The sequence below is a fragment of the Solenopsis invicta genome, chromosome 6 (genome assembly GCF_016802725.1).
Source record: "Solenopsis invicta isolate M01_SB chromosome 6, UNIL_Sinv_3.0, whole genome shotgun sequence".
NCBI classification, from domain to species: Eukaryota; Metazoa; Arthropoda; class Insecta; order Hymenoptera; family Formicidae; genus Solenopsis; species Solenopsis invicta.
The window spans coordinates 16,963,551-16,981,981 of record NC_052669.1 but is presented as its reverse complement, the minus strand read 5'-3'; the positions used below and the strand labels follow the sequence as shown (position 1 = coordinate 16,981,981).

Below are 18,431 nucleotides of genomic sequence, written 5' to 3'. Positions count from 1 at the left end.
CAAATTTCGAAAGGACTTTTGTCCAAATCGGACTTTTACATTGAAATTGCAACCTGATAGTAGCATTGGTGATTGGCCGACCAAGTTTGGTCCTAGAAATGGTAAATTAGTAAAATATTATGAGTTATCAGACTCGGGATTGAATTTTATTGATTTCAACTTTAATTATGTAATAACGTAGAGAAAAAGAGGGTAATATGGCATCCATTTTCATTTTATTGAATAACTTTGTTTATAATTAATAATTTTCTATTAAAACTTGAATGATTACATTTGTCAAAGTGTTGTTTGACAGATTCTAGATTCAAGATAATGAAATATTTATTACTTCGGTCGTGATTTATAAAAATCTAATGCACTGCATAATCGGTGGAATAAAAAAAGTTGTAGTATAACTATCCATAAAAATAATTAAAAAAAATTAGTTAATTTTAAATATATTTTTATAATAGTTTTCCATTGTTTAGAATTTTTTTAATTTACAATTTTTCTGCGTTCAGAAACTTTAGAAATACCATTAGAAATTTCATTAAAAATATCACTTTATCCCTGTTTACAACAAGCATAAAATAATGTCTCTAATGCTTCTAAACACCGCTTTTTAGAATGACAATTGATTTTCTCGAAGAAATATTTCGATATAAAAATTTTGCTTAAAAACCCATATTAACAAAATTCCATGTTATTGTTTTAACTTTGTATAACTCAAAATGTATACGGCCAAATAAAAAGTTAAATAACAAAAAAAAAACACTCGAGTGTATGTACCTTCGTGTGATAATATACTCAAGTTTAAGAATAATAAAGAAATGTATGTTATTAAAGGTTAAAAGTGTACTTTGAAAAAGTTTAGAAGTACTCAAAAATAAAAATGCCTTGTAACAATTGTCAGTCATTACGTATTGGCATATTAGCATCATTAAAAAAACGGCGGACTACTGAACGAATAACTCCATAAGCAATTGTTAGAATACGTCACCTAATAATAGAAATAATAAGAGTAGCCAGATTGTCGACAGTAGCCGTAATACGCTCTTCTCATCTATCATAACATGACTACGAAATGTCTAATTATATAAACTGTCAATAATTTTTTTTTTTTCAGTAAAATTTTTATTTTGGACTGCCAAATTAATCGTTTTTATTCAGTATTTTTAAAAAATGCATTAAAATCTTTTAAAATTTTATTTAAAAGTAAATAAAAATAAAAATGTCTGATTTGGTTCAGGAGGTGGGTTCGATTTGGAACCGTTGGCTCGAAATTGGACTGAAAAAGGCGTTTCTACATTTCTCATTATAATTCAACACAGGTGAAAAATATGTTAAAATGATTTCAAGCAAAAATGAAAGGAATTAAATTATCTTTTCGACGGAACTTTCAATTTTACGATCAGACTTCATTTGCACCTTATAGAAAGCAAAAACTGCAAATAAATCCGACTTACCCCACTTTTTCCTAAACGATCACCATTTTCTTCTGAATAAAATTTTTATTTTTGATTTTCACATTGCTTGTTTTTACTCAATACTAAAGAAAGACTATATTAAAATCTTTTAAAATTCTATTTCAAAATCAAAAGTAGAAATACCCGATCTGGAACAGAGTGTGGTCCGACTTGAAATCAACTGTTTCAAATCGGACAAGAGAAAGTTTTTATATTTTTTATTATAGTTCGTCGTAGGTGAGAGGTACGTCAAAATAATTTTAAATAAAAATAAAGAGAATTAAATTATATCTTTCCACGCCACCTCCAGTTTTACGATCGGACTGTATTTGAGCCTTATAGAGAGCGAAAGTATATAGGTCCAATTTATCTCCCTCTTTCCTACAATTTGGAGGAAATATTTTCTGTGATATATTTGAGTTAGGGTTCTTCTAGAACATTCCTTGAGAGGATAATCTCCTCAATTGTCCTAAAAGAGTAATCCCTCAACATCATCAAATACATATTTCGCGATTTTTCATAATTTTGTACCGTTTTCGAAATATAGTATTATGTAGTTTTACAGATTTTAGAGACTTGTATATAAAATGTTTTGCTAATCTTCACATTAAAACATTTTTCTTGGCCTCCTTTATTTATAAGTATTCAGAATAATTAAAAATATACCTTTTTCACTATAAAGTACTTATAAAATGAGCGGAAATATGATAGTGGTCTGTCAGATCGCTACTCACAAATAATGTGAATTTTCGAATAATTACAGTTTAAAGGTTAATCTACAGATAATTAAAAAGTGAAAACACTCACCGATTGTGCAGAATTGAAAAAGGCTATTGCTCTATTCAACAATGTATTGTATTGGTCTAAATCGTTAATATAATCAGTAGCGGTACTAAGAATTGCGTACGCCTGTTCGGTTGCTTGTTCGCCTGCAAAGTGTCCTGATGACACTAATCGTTCGGTCGATTTAGTTATTTTAATGGCCTTGTCTTGAAAATCCTAAAAAACATTGAATTTTTTTATAGAACACTATTTTATATAAAGTGTACATTATCTCTCTAAATATCGTAGAATAAAACGTTTAGTAGAATAAAAATAGTGTTTGTGCAATTTTTTGAGTGATTTTTTGCTCTATAAAATTTCAAGAGATACAAAGGATCGCGTAAAGCATATCTAATTAACTTTGATGATTCTAGTTAAATTGATTTCTTTTTAGATACCTTGGCTTCGGTTTGCAACTTTTTTAATTCAAAAAGAAGCAGTTCTGCACTAGAAGCGGAATTTCCCAACTGATCGCAACTATTCTCTAGTGTAGCAATTCTATCATTGAGAATTTCTTCAAGATCACGAAGATCAGTTGCGAGTAGCGCGAGAGCAAGACATTGCTCCAATTGAGTTTTTCTACTACGAAAACATGCCTCGATCACTCGCCTTCTATCATGAAGTTCTTCCAACCATTTTTCAACTTGCAACACAGCTAACAAAATATGATATTTTTAAATTAAATCACCTAAATTAATAATCAAATATTTGTAAATATTAAAGAAACATTTAACGTACCATGATTAGCTTCATCTTTAATCGTATCTGGTCTTGAATCTAAAGTGCCTTCGTTTACCAATTCCTTGAGTCCATCCAGCAATGTCTTACCTTCCCGCAACGCACCCATCAACGCTTCCAACATATCTTTACGAAGATCTTGGATTTTTGATAGAAAATTTTTTACTGCTTCTATTTCGATCGGTAGCAACGTGTCGTTACACGCCATTTCCAATGCTTCCATATTTTCTCTACATTCCTCCGAGCGACTATAAAAAGAATTAAATCTGTTTTATTAAATAATTTATTTGAAATACGAATCATGTATGCTTTATTAATTTCTCTGTATTATACCTTTGAAATAATACGTTTCGGTCGAGTATCTCCTTACGACGTTCCAAAAGTTGATTTACATCACGCCATGCCTGACCTAATGTATCCGCCATGGCAGTGTATACTTCTGCTTTTGGTCTCTGGGTTGCGATTAAGTGATCAGCTTGTCGCAATAATTCTTCCACTGGACTTTGTTTATTCTGCTTGTAGTAAGATTTTAATTAATAAAGATCTTAATTAACCAAGATTTTAAACTTTGTACTTATTTAATTATACTTAATGTAAACTTTTATACAATTTTAAATTTTGCTTGATACATTTAATTTTACCTGTAATCGAAGTAACACTTGATCATGTGCTTTCGAGAGTTCCGTGGCTTCTATTACGGAAGCACCAAGTTTTGTTAATTCTGGTTGTAACTCGAGTATTTTCAGCTTTAGCCATTCGCCGCTCTGAACAGAAACGATAATAAAGCAGTATAGTAAAACCAGATACCTTCCAACAGTGTATAGTAAAACTAGATATCTTCAAATAGTATAACATAGCATAATTAAACTGAATATATCATAACAGATGTACTGTATTTTCTGTGTAATCGTTATTTTCATAATTAATAGAATATTGTATCCAAAATTTGAAATACTTGCAGAATGCAATAAAAAATCTCAACAAAATGTAAATTCGCTTATTAATACTGGAACATAAAGATAATCTCAAATAAATTTCTAGTAATTATCTAGAAATCATCTACCAATAACTTATATAATATGTTAATTAAATTTAAAACAATCATTTTCCTCCACTATTCTCATTTAACAATTAGTCAATATTTTGCTGGGATTTGTTAAAAAATGTTACAAGCAAGTTCCTAATAAGGTGTGAATCTTGATTTTTTACAAGAAAAAATACACTCAAACTGAGTATAGTAATTTGATAGCAACTTTGCGGCAACAATTGTAATGAAAAAATGTATGATTGTGGCAAATTTTGACAAAATTGCGGCAAGTTTGTTCAATATCAGAAGTAAAAGATATTATTTCAGCAAGATGCAAGCAATAGTTTAATTCAGGAAATAATTCAGCCATTATCATGGCAGCATCACAGCAATAGTTGCTAGCAATTGCAATGCACTGTTTTACTTTAACACAAAATTTTAGATTATTAAAAAAAAAGAAGAAATATATAAAAAACGAGTATAGACAGAGATCGTAGAACATCGATTCTCCAGAGTTCATCGGCCTCGTGAAGTTGGGCCACAGAAAGGAGCAAGATATGTTTCCATTTTCATCTTTGGCATTCTGCCGAATAACTACGTTTGGATTGACCAATTCTCTCTTCTAAATCTTCTAATATACATTGCCACTCAAGCGATAAAATTATTTCTTTTTTTCACGTAATATGTGAAAAGAGCTATTCCATGATTCCATGATAATTTTTTAACATATTAGTTAGTTGACAAAAAGCAATTAGCAAATATTAGACATATTTGTGGAAAATTTGAGAAATATGTTTATCATAAGAAAGTTATATCATAAGAAAAAAAGATATGACTCATGATTTATAATCAGAGTGAAAGCGTGCCTTATGGGCAACGGCTCAAGTTGAATATGATTCCATAAAAGTACATGTGTGTGTATGTGTGTGTGTGTACACAAAAAATTTTAGTTGAATAATGTGCTCAAAGCATATTAAAATTACGCTATATAACTAATTAATTACATAAAAGACAAAAAATTCAATAAAATTAAAAAAAAGGAAGGAAAGTTTATTCAATGATAAAAATAATTAAAATTAATCATTTTATTTGTTGTTTTATTTTCTTAGGTGTTTTTGTAGAAGATAATCTGATAAATGCAATATCACAACGTGCAATAGAAACACTTGGTAAATTTTTATGCTTGGTGATGTTAGTAATTGTATCATACAAAATATGTGAGTCTAGAAATCTCTACTTAATCTTTTTTTTCTTGTTTCGGGCATGGAAGAACTATAGTTAGATTGTAGGTAAGATATAGGCAAAGGTACGGTAAAAGGAAGAATCATGCTCGTCCACAGCTGAACCGGGCCAGGGTCCGAGCTAGGCCCTGGCTGCCTCAAGCCGTCTCGCACATATACATAATACCGGTTTGTTAGATTATATGAGAGTATGCGGATTCGTGCCGACAGATCTCTCTTGGTTCGATACGAGTTCACTGATTACCAAATTTACTTATCAATTAATTTTACAAGATTTATTGTGTAATTGACTATAATTTAAATTGGAAATTTTGATTAGAATAAAAATTTATATAAATGATTCTTGTTTTTCAAATCTTATACAATTATAAATATTTAATTTTGACTGTGGAAAAGAAATCTTTATTTCCCGTAGCATTTTGAAAATTATTTAAAGTTATAAAAATTTAAGTTTGTAATTACTAACGGAACGCTCAACATTTTAATATAAATTCTATGAATTGTACTTGGATCCTAAATACATCAAAATCCAACGCAACGTATGTAAGATAGGTTTAACTAATCATGGTGGTGCGTAATGGGAGTTACTGTACCTAGCGGTTAAATTTATCCTTCGTGGAGTTTCGGGAGACTCGTTTTGCTCAGCGGATACCTAAAACGCTTACGGTTTCGAGAGGACTCGGAAATAGCTATAGACTGAAGCAACCGAATCCAGAAATACCTACACCATAGTGTTATGTATGAAATCACGTGGAAGATTAGTTTTTATTAAAAATTACTTGAAGAAAAAACAAAACTATATCTCACAACAATACATTACTTAAAACATAAACATTTTCAAATAGCATTCTCCAAAATTTATAAATATTCAATTAAAATTATTTGCGTTAATAAAAGAAAAGAATGTACGATCACGAAACTATTGCCCGGATATTGGGAATTTATGCATGCTACAAATTTATTAAATATTATATAGTTTTTTGAAAAAGACTGGATTGAAAGTAGAAAAAATTTATTACAAAATGATACAGTAATATATTTTCATTAAAAGCATACTTGTGTTCGAATATTTATTAATCTGTTGTTAACAAAATCAAATTGATATATATTTAAATTATAGTTTTAAAGATCCGGAAAGGAATTGATTTTTCTTTAAATTCTTTCTGTTTTTTCCTAAAGATAAAAAAATTTATTGGAAAAATTTACGTGTGTTTGTAGAACATTTCCTTGTTTTTATAAAAAAAATGCGTACATTTAAATAAAGTTAATATGTTACATATCGCAGACAGCACAAAAATCTGAAAAATGTTATAAACTCACAAAAGATGTTTAAGGAATATTTTTATGACGTATTTTGGATCTTTGTGCTGTCAGAAATATTAAACAATAATTATTTTCAAAGAATTACAATGTCATACATTGGACATACATTATGGATAAATATATAAGATAATTTATTATCAAAATATGATACACTTTTCAAAATTAAAAAATTTTATAGCGGGCTAATATTTATTGTTGTGATGGAAAATTGTGATTTATTAACTCTAGATCACGGTTTTTGTGAATGCAAAAAATGTGAATGTGCTATAAAATTAAATAATTGAAAAGTGTTGTTCTATCATGATGATCTCATCAGTATTAGTCATCCCGTTTTATACAAATTTTTTATCTAATTTCACTACACTTATTTTGAAGTTCATAACTCGCTACATTTCATTCTATGAGATGGACAGAAAATAAAAGAAAAAGCAAAAAATTTTAATAAAAATAAGATTACGTAACTTTCTGGATCATATTAACGATGGGCTTTAAAAATTAGGTGACATGCCATTTGCATAATAAAAACAGCAATTTTTTGCAAAATAAACTAATTTTTCGGAAAAAACAAATTTTTCTGGATTTGTTCCAGCAATTTGAAAAAAAACGGATTTTTTTAAACTGTAATTTAAATTGCAAAAAAGCATCGGTTTTTTACTTCGTCTCTTTTCTTTAGTTTTATTTAAGTCTGAAAATATGTGTAAAAATTGATAAAATTATAGCAAAATAATATTAAGGGGATGCTGAAGTCGTGAATTTTACCTACTGAATAACTTACACACATACGATTTATAATACATACATACGGTTTACGAAATATTAGTACGTCATTACATATTACTACATCAATATCGCACGCATATATATGGATAAATTTTTGTATAAGCTTTTCGTATTGGATTAGGTGTTTAAGTTTAATTGTAAAAGCTCGACGTTGTTTCTTCGTGTAATCTACACACATATCTGGAGACTCCAATTTCGTAAATATAGATTTTCTGTAGAGCGTTTATCAAGTAAATATTTACGATTTGACAGTTCTGGAATCCAATGCAATATATTTATCTAAGAAATGACAAAAACAATATGAATTAAAAAATTTTTTTTGTCCTCTGCATAACGTCCATTCTGCAGTCATGTATTAATGAATATACTTTAATTCTGGAATAGGATTTTTAAATCTATAAGAGCAATACGAAAAGATGTTAAAAAATGATTACGTTTAATTGGCACAAGAGATTTTATTGTGTTTAATTGGTACAACAGCAGATCGGAAAAACAGCATAGACTTCAGGATCTCCTTAAATAAACAAAATACTTTTATATACAGTTACAAAACTAATTGTCCAAACACACAGGATATTAATAATTCATTTTATATTACAAATCAAAAACATACTTTTGATATGTATCACTATTAAGGTTTTCACACTTCTAATCGAGTTTTACCTAAAAAGTTATATTTGATGAATTTGTAGCATAAAATGAACCAATATCCTGTATAGGAATAATTAGTTTTGTGACTGTAAATTATTATTGATTAAAATTGATTGATTACTATTATTGATAAAAATACAACTCCTGTTTCTTACTTGAAGTAAAGCGATTACTACGCGCGTTTCTCCGCTTTGCACAGCTATGGTACTTATAGTAGTAGTAGTTGGAGAAATGATTTGTTGCGGTATATCCTCATCTCTTTGCATCACTGCTCTTGAATTCATCCTTACGGATCCTTCGGGATGCACGTGTGCTTCCATCGAATCAGGACCATCCACTATCATTGTTAATTTTGTCTTTCGTACGATAATCAAAACAGTTTCAGTTTTGTTAACAGAGTAGGCTACCGTCAATTATATTCGCGATATAATTACGTAGGGAAATACTCACTGGCTATTAATATGTGCTACAAATTGAGCAATATATGTTGTTGACAATATAGCTGCTGAAAATTAAGAAAGTGTTACGCGGCGTTATATCATACGTTTTGACCGGACAGTGATTTCAATGCCTGGTGCTAAATATATTGCGGTGACGTACGTCGATCTAAAACCCGACACAATAAACAACTAGCTCTTCGATAGTTTCAAAGATTTCACGAATGAAAAATATATTAACATATTCTCCAGTTGGCGTAATCGTCTTTTCTGGTTCGTGTTGATTTTGGCACTTCGCCAAAGGTACCGGTATGAAAAGTCCGTGAACGTACGACTGAACATGATTGTGTCTGCGATGTCTGAGACAAACCATAGATATCTTGTAAAACTTTTTTTGGCAATTTTACATTCTTTTTTAATGCTTATCTTTTAAATTTGCACTGATTTCTTAAAATGTAAAATGTTAAAAGAATCTAAAATATTGTTAAAGTCTCAAGATATTTCTTTCGTAAAAGAAAGAATAACATCTTTCAACAACTTATTAATTCACAAATGTAATAGATTTAAAAACATGTATTTTTGCGTACAAAAATATATATTTTCTCTTTTTATAACATGTAATACAACATATTAATACTTTATGCAGATATCTTTATACGATGACGTCATCAACAGAGACGAACACAAATGGTAGAATAAAACCGGACTGACTGGTAGCGTTCTTTCAACGACAAGGTGGTACATCACGGTGAAAATCATGTGTAATTGGAAATGATCCGATAGAAGTATCAATCAAATCAGGTCGCAAAATTTTTTTGTTTCTTTATTGGATGAGTTTATGATAACCTATCTTATTACGTTAGAGTTAGAGAATTGTTTAATTAGTCGCAAATTTGATTGATTCTTTACATTTTAAAGAAATTCACAGATTAAGTAATATGTTTATTTATTAATGCATAATTCTAACTTTTTTTATCTGTTTATAATTTAAATGAATGGAGATTTTGAAAGGTTCTTGTTCCTTTAATTTAAGTTAGAAAGAAGAAAAAAGAATTTCGTTGCTTTATTTTCTTTTTGTTTCTCTCAAAAATTTGTAAATTATCGTTTTTCGCATTGTAACGTATTATATGATGCACCAAGTTATACTTTCTATACTATAAAAATGTGTTTTTTTTTTCGGAGCATAATTTTTACTTGGCACGATGTAACAATCACCTAAATTCGATTTGTATTTAAGCGGCGTTAATAATGACGACAACAACGGCAGTAACACTTGCGTGACACATGTCACGAGTGTATCACGTCACCAGCCGATCGGTTGCAGTAACCAGCCGAACCAAGACTGAACCGGCATAGCGCGCGCGCGGTACGGCCTCCGGTATCTGGTTAGCCTCCGGCCGGCAGCCTCCCGCTCACTTCGTCGCGCTCATCGAGCACGATCTACAGAGTAGAGTTGCGCAGTGCAGCGGCGTCGAACGAAAGAAGAATTTTCGGTCGTTAAAATAAAAGAAGGTCATTGGGTATAATGGATAATCACTCGATATATTTCAAATAAATATCTCATAAAAAGAATTATCAATTCCTTTTAAACATTATTTATTTATAAAAATAACAAAAGCAAAACATGCGATACACACTAAAAATTCGTGAAAGCGTATTATAATAAACTTTTATTTGCAATAAAGTTACAAGCAGCAAAGCATAACAAACGAGTAGTTAATGATTTTTTAATCAATCTCGTCGATTTTATATGGCATGTATTTTTTATATAAATAATGATGGTACATAAATATAAACGCCCGTCTTTTCCTTTCTAACCAATCAAAATATCGTGAGACCCGATGATCACCCGATATATTTCAAATGAGTATCTCGTAAAAAGAATTATCATTTCCTTTTAAATATTATTTATTTATAAAAATAACAAAAACAAAACATGCGATACATACTAAAAATTCGTGAGAGCGTATTATAATAAATTTTTATTTGCAATAAAGTTACAAACAGCAAAGCATAACAAACGAGTAGTTAATGATTTTTCAATCAATCTCGTCGATTTTATATGGCATGTATTTTTTATATAAATAATGATGGTACATAAATATAAACGCCTGTCTTTTCCTTTCTAACCAATTAAAATATCGTGAGACCTGTGCCGCTAATATTTATTCTCACCAAATCCTTTATATATAAAATTTGTCTCCATCAAAGCTGCAAACAGTTTTTGTCATAAGAGTTAGACTTATATTGTAGTATTTAATACGTTAATAAGGAAAAATAGCTTAACAACATTTAAATAAATAAAAATTCAAAAAACATACCAAACCGAGTACATGTTAAAATATGACAAATAAAGAATTTGAAACGAAAGAAGACAGTAAAGTGTCAATCAAAGTTAGTAGCATCATTTTAACTGTATTTACAAACTCGATTAGACTTACCTTCCTCGCTCTTTCAAAAAAATCTTCGCCTTCCAAATTATCATCCTTCTTCATCGATGATATTTCAATTCTATTATCCTCGTGACGTCGTAATAGATCTTGAGAAGGCAACGATGCATCCTCGTACTCTCTCGAATCAGAGCGTGTGCTTTCATTCAACATATGTTCTTGAATTTTCATGAGCTTCTTTGAAATATTTTGATCCGAATAGACTTTTTTGTCAATATAATATTTGGATTCATCTGCTCAAAAATATTAATAAAAAATTAATATTATAAAAATATAAAACATATACAAGTTCATTATTACAGTGATGAAAATTTTTCTCAGACTTTTTCGGGTAATTTTTCAAAGTTTTTACATGAATTTTATAAATCGTTTAGAAAATCGTCTAAAAAATGTTTTAAATAAATTGTAATATTTCTCAAATCAACATAATATTTAAAATATTCAAATAAGGATATTTAGAATTTGAAGATTTGGACTAATAGATACAGATATTTGTACAGATACATGTAGGTGTTGGTATAGTATTTAACGTACTGTTTGTAACAAGACTTTTCTATATTTCAGAGCCTAATTTAAATGGGAAGAGGTTCATCTTCGAAACATCACTTTACTGTCATTTGTTTAAAAAAAAAACATATAGTTAAAAATGTCAAGATATAAAGACTGTGTCTTTTATCTAGTGTGACTTTTAAATTCTAGAACGCTGGGATACGATCATATTCCAATTTCCAACTACGCTACTAAGCTAGTAGACATTTTCTTTAAGGATTTCATCCATAATTCAATTTTACTTTTTGGGAGTGGAGTCAGGACGGTTGGCGCATCAGGCCGTCACTAAATGCTGACTTAATACGCATTGATATTCCGCATAAGATACGTTTGTATCCTAATCTAGTTAGTGCCAGTGCTTCGTTCAGGTAAGTTAATTCTGTATGATTGATTTAAAGCAGTATAATTTAGGTATAATTACGATTTCGAGTCTTATAAATTAATTTATGCTACGATTTTTGAATGGTATGGCTAAAGTCAATTTGATAGTTTATATTGCTTTGAATTTAGAGGAAAAGAGAATAATATGGCATCCGTTTCCATTTTATTGAATAATTTTATTTATAATTAATAGTTTATATTGAAACTTGAACGGTTATATTTGCCAAAATTTCCTATATTTAGAAATATTAGAGATATTATTGGAAATATTATTTTATCCTTGTTTAATATTAAAACAAAGGTAAAATATCTCTAAAGTTTCAGAACACAATCTAGAATAACAATCGATTTATTGAAGAAATATTTTGATATAAAAATTTTGCAAAGAGGTAAAGTGAGTTTTACTGACTGAACAACAGTTTACACACATGCGATTTACTGTGCTTGCGTACAATTTACTAAATATTAATACGTCATTACGTTAATATTGTACGCATGGACATGTACAAATCAAGCACAATAATTTTTTTATATTAGATATTATAGACATGATTTTAAAAACTCAGCATTGTATTTTCACGTAACCCACGTATACTATTCTGAATTATTTTTATTTTGTACAAATACGCTGCAGAATTTTTTTCCAAAAGTAAATATTGACACACGTTGACATCTGTAGACGTCGTATCAAATTAAGAATAGATAAAATAGATTCAAATTTCCTAATCTTTTTTTGTTTTCAATTTTGTAAAATCGATGAATTCGGACTATATTAGTAGATATACATTAATTATAGTAAAGAACTTTTAAATTTGTAAAGGCAATGAAAAATAGTAGTATGTTGGAGAAAATCGTGTTCTCTCAGTAAAATAGAATAACGTTAGGATCTTAAGAAACCATATTAACAAAATCTCAAGTTATTGTTTAACTTTGCATAACTCAAAATGTGTTGTCAAACAGCAGAATAGAAAGTTTAATAACAAAAAACATTCGAGTGTACATACATTCGTGTGATAATGCGCTCAAGTTTAAAACAATGAGGAAATATGTGTAATTAATTTTTAAAATGTACCTCGAAAAAATTTAGAAGTGATCATAAAAATGTTATATAACAATTGTCAGTTACTGTGTATTGCCATATTAGCGCCAAATATGAAATGAAAAACGAAAGGCTTAAAGAATAATTCCATAAGCAATTCCATAAGAATTTGTTACTTAATAATAAAGAAAATAGGGGTAGCCATAATGTGTATAGTAGTCATATCCCCATTTTCCTTTAATATTTTTGTATGTAGCAGTATAATAGAACTTTTATGGTACATTTTCATTAAAAAATATACTTCAATAGGTGTAAAACATTTATAATGGTTTTTTTCATCGTTTTTTCCCATTTTCCTATTTTTGATACTTGTCAACATTTTGAAATTTGTTAATTAGAAACAAGACTATTTTTATATAAAAAAAGTTATTTTTGAATATTCTTTGACGCTTTTTTCGTTTAAATCGTTTTTTGACTAATTTTTGGTTTAAAAAAATTGAATTTAATTAATGCCACTTCTAATTCTTTCCTTTATTAAAAGACAAAAAGATTGACCTATTATTAAATTTTTCTAACGCATATATGAAGAGTTTAAATTTAAATATGATAAACAATGGAAAACTTTGTGTTCCAATGTATCGTTAAAAACAAAAAAAAGAAGGGATAATGCTTTAGAATTAATTATGAAAAATAAAACACTGTTATGGCCAATTGACGGTATTGCGTACTATTTGTTCAAGCTCATTACAACGGATAAAGGACGTTTTTCAAATTATTTATGAAAAAAATAATGGAAATGTAAGAATTTCTTTCCTAGAAATTTTTATAAATATAAATTCAGATATATAATAAAAATTTCTAATTCTATAATTTCTAAAGGAAATTTACAAAAACCGAAGAATATTAAATATATTTGAACATATATGAAAAAGTCTGTTTTTCCTAGAAGTCTTCATATTTGTTCTGATATATTTTAAGATTTTTTATTTCATAATTTCTAAAAACGTTTTTTATCTGAAATATTTTTTTAAAAATCTTTGTAAATCTAAAATATTTTAAAAATTCTGATCATGAGAGAATATGGTTTTCATCAGCTTATTCATCATACAGAGTTTTACGTATATATTAGGGCGATGTGAGACGGGTTTTTGTTTGCCTCCATAGAAGTGTCAAAAAATTGAATTTTTGAACAATCAATGGTTGTTTTCACTAGAGAATGAATAAAAGTAACTTTCTATAATTACGGCTTTTCAAATTTTTTATTTTAAGTTGTATTTTTAGCTATTTTTCAAAAACGAAAAATTTTGTGCTTTTTGAAAAATGGTAGGGCAAAGTGGGACATCAAAGAAATTCAAAACAGCCATAAAAACTAACTTAAATCGACTTCTATGTTTAATCAACACTTCTAAATAATGAATAATTGAAAATAGAGCAATAAAATCCTTTCCTGTCTTTATAATGGCTATAGTATTTAAACTTATAATTCTTTGATGGTTCGCAGCTACTGTCACGTTATAGTAATATTTAATATTAAATTTTCTCCGTGTATAAGTAATAACATTCGAAATAATAAAATCACTTGATTTGCACTAATCCTTCAAGAAAACATGAAAAACCCACTTTACTCCACAACGTTAATTTGTACGCAATCATTCATTACCAAAACTAGATTAAGTTTCGTACATTCTTTTTTTATTTAGAAAAATAATAAAAAAACGATAACTGCACATAACTTTCCTTTGTTAAACACTTAAAAAAACTTGCTTAAATCATGAGTATTATGAACACAAAAAAACTTTATGAAAATAACTTTTAAGATCGGTCTCGTACAGCAACAAAATGTTTGTACACAAACTCCAATAGCTAATTGAAACATGAGCTGTCATGATAAGCAACATGTGACAATTTTTTGTTTTGCTCTAAACTCATTACTACATAGAAATTTTGATGATGTCTTACTTTACCTCACGTCTCACTTTACCCACATCACCCTATATATATATATATATATATATATATATATATATATATATATATATATATACCGGGTGACTCATTTTAAAGTATCCCCTAAAATATTTCAAAAACTAAGCATTTTCAGCAAATATGTTTCAAACAAAAGTTATATGGTTTTGAGGGGGACATAAGTTGGTGTTATTAATTTGACCTTGAATAGTTGCTTGAAGGCCACGTGAAGGTCACTTTCAATTTTTTAAATGGAACGGCCTACTTTTTATTACATATTCTTGTAGCTTATCTCGAGACGTTTCCAAAACAATGTAAACAAATGTTTTTTTGTTAAGTATTTTTTGAATTGTGAGGATTGAAAGTTAATTTTTCAAGAAATACACTTTAGATCAAAAATTAAAAAAAAACAGGTGTTTAATATTTTTTTAAATACTATGTAATAATGGCTATATTTTTTCATCATACCGCCGGCTTTAGCGTTACCCGGTGTACACTGCGAGGAGGTAGCACGGTCGGATTTTGTACATCATGTAGCCCTTAAAAAGGCTGATGTTATAATTGATCTTTTTAAGCACTAAGGTGCTCAAAAGTGACACCGTTAATCTGTTGACAAAGCTGGATTCGGTGTTGAAAATGAGTAATAGTGTACAGAAGTACTCAGAAGTCAGGAACAGACTTCAAAAAGTTTTCATCGTTTTGAATTTGCTGTACTGCCCACTGACAAAACAATTGCCGTTCTTTGTGATCCTGCTCATTTAACGCTTGGTTCAAGAACACATTAGTGTTTACATTGTATCCACACTGTATCTACGTTACATCCAAGTAGTTACATCTGAACCTTAAAGTCAATAAAGTCTTTTGTTTTGTGTCTTCCTTGTGTGTGAAAGTTTTCATTATCTGTTACTTCGATTTCTGAACAAATTGTTAAATTTACATCATCTGAGAATCGGGCGGAATGGGTGATTACTTTCTGAATGAAATCGTGGATATTCTCCTTGTTCTAGGAGAGTGCCACCGTTTTTATAAAAGAGCAGCAGTATTGTATCGTAGAAGATATCCTATGCGACTGCATCACCCGAATGCTTCCGCAATTCGCAAAATTGAATCAAGAATTCGAAGAGGAAATATTCGGCGACAACGAAAACGACGTATAATCGACAATTATCGTATAAATGCGCGCTTTCTTACAATTTTGGCGGCAGTTCATTTGAACCCTAACATATCAACGCGTCAAATTCAAATTTAAATTGGCATCCCAAGAGAGACTGCGCGAAGATACTTGAAAGTCGTGAAGTACTACCCATACCATTTGTCCTTGAATCAAGCGTTAAATGAGCAGGATCATGAAGAACGGCTATTGTTTTGTCAGTGAGCAGTACAGCAAATTCAAAACGATGAAAACTTTTTCAAGTTCGTAATGTTCTCTGACAAAGCCACATTTCACAGTGATGGATCATTGAATCGACACAACAGCCACTACTGGGCCCCCGTAAACCCACATTGGATGCAGCAAATAGATCATCAACACCGCTGGACCGTCAATGTGTGGTGCGGAATTGTAAATGGTTTCCTTATTGGTCCCTATTGTTTGATAACACTGTCAACGGTGAAAGTTACTTGCGACTGCTAAGAGACGATCTTCCATTTTTGCTAGAAAACGTTGATCTGCACACAAAAATGAGAATGTGGTTTCAACAAGATGGTGCTCCTCTGCATTTTGCACACGTCGTGAGGAACTACCTTAATGAAATGTATCCTGAAAAGTGGATAGGTAGAGGAGGTCCAATTAAGTGGCCATCAAGGTCACCAGATTTAACTGCTCCTGACTTCTACTTGTGGGGTTTCTTCAAAGATTATGTCTATCGAGAAAGACCAACCACCAGAGACTATATGATAGAAAGAATTCGAATAGCGTGCAATATCACACGCAATACTCTTCTGCATACTTTTATTCATTTTCAACGCCGAATCCAGCTTTATCAACAGGTTAACGGTGCCACTTTTGAGCACCTTATTGCTTAAAAAGATCAATTATAACATCAGCCCTTTTAAGGGCTACATGAAGTACAAAATCCATGCTACCTCCTCGCGGTGTACATCGGGTAACGCTAAAGCCGGCGGTATGATGGAAAAATATAACCATTATTACATAGTATTTAAAAAAATATTAAACACCTGTTTTTTTTTTAATTTTTTTATCTAAAGTGTATTTCTTGAAAAATTAACTTTCAAACCTCACAACTCGAAAAATACTTAACAAAAAAACATTTGTTTATAGTGTTTTGGAAACGTCTCGAGATAAGCTACAAGAATATGTAATAAAAAGTAGGGCATTCGATTTAAAAAATTAAAAGTGACCTTTACGTGGCCTTCAAGCAACTATTCAAGGTCAAATTAATAATACCAACTTATGTCCCCCTCAAAACCATATAACTTTTGTATGAAACATTTTTGCTGAAAATGCTTAGTTTTCAAAATATTCTAGGGGATACTTTAAAATGGGTCACCTGGTGTGTGTGTGTGTGTGTGTGTGTGTGTGTGTGTGTGTGTGTGTGTGTGTATATATATATTATACATAGTGTTTAATAATTATTAACACAATTGACTTTTGCAGACAAATACAGGGTTAAAAAAATAAACGAAAAGTCCTATATTTTGCAATTTTTGCAATAATTAACGAGAAATTGATTTATGAAGATTTGTGAATCAGTATGTGTGTCCGCGCGATTCGGCAACAAAAGACAGTTCAGAGTCTATAGTTTCATGCCACGCAGCGAGGTAATGAAAAAAGTGCTTTATAAACAATAATGTAAGAGTGGCATATGATTAGAGAATTGTTTACATAGCGCTTCTCCTGCTGTTTTACCGCGTACCTAATAATCATAAATACTAAACGGTCCTTTGTAGCAAAAACACGTAGACGCACACTGATTTGTAGATTTTTATAAATTGTTTTCTTATTAATTATTGTAAAAATTGTAAAATGATACAGAGTCTTCTTGCTTAGTTTAGTCTATCTACAGATTCTCTCGAAGGTGTTGTTAATAATTAGATAGAGGAGAAGAGGATAATATGGCACCCATTTTCATTTTATTGAATAACTTTGTTTATAATTAATATTTTCTATTGAAACTTGAACGATTACATTCGTCAGAGTGTTGTTTAACAGAATCTAGACTCAAAGTAATGAAATATTTATTATTTAGTACGTGATTTATAAAAATCTAATGCACTGCATAATCGATGAAAAAAAAGTGGTTGTAATATGGCTATCTATAAAAATAATTTTAAAATATTAGTTTAGTTTAAAAGAAACACAGCTTTTTGTTACAAAATTATATATTTTTAATTTTCCATTGCTTAGAATTTTCCTGATTTAGAATTTTCTTGCGTTTAGAAGCTTTAGAAATACCATTAGAAATTTTATTAAAAATATTATTTTTAATGAAAATATTATTTATTTCTATTTAACATTAAACAACAAGCATAAAATGATGTCTCTAATGTTTTTAAACACCGCTCTTTAGAATGACAATCGATTTATCGAAGAAATATTTTGATATAACAATTTTGCTTAAAA

General features: G+C 29.6%; 1 protein-coding gene across 6 annotated transcripts in view; it reads right to left on the bottom strand.

The window, feature by feature from the left end:
• Positions 1-18,431, bottom strand: part of LOC105193639 (titin) — an 88,463-nt gene that overhangs the window by 51,567 nt on the left and 18,465 nt on the right. For 5 of the 6 annotated variants that reach the window (XM_039450372.1, XM_039450370.1, XM_039450369.1 and 2 more), the window contains 6 exons: positions 10,906-11,147; positions 3,647-3,769; positions 3,339-3,520; positions 3,006-3,253; positions 2,666-2,922; positions 2,253-2,444 (listed from right to left, as the gene is read on the bottom strand). In XM_039450372.1, coding sequence (XP_039306306.1) covers positions 2,253-2,444; positions 2,666-2,922; positions 3,006-3,253; positions 3,339-3,520; positions 3,647-3,769; positions 10,906-11,147 — 1,244 coding nt within the window. The remainder of the gene's footprint in view (positions 1-2,252; positions 2,445-2,665; positions 2,923-3,005; positions 3,254-3,338; positions 3,521-3,646; positions 3,770-10,905; positions 11,148-18,431) is intronic. The other variant, XM_039450368.1, reaches the window with a different exon arrangement.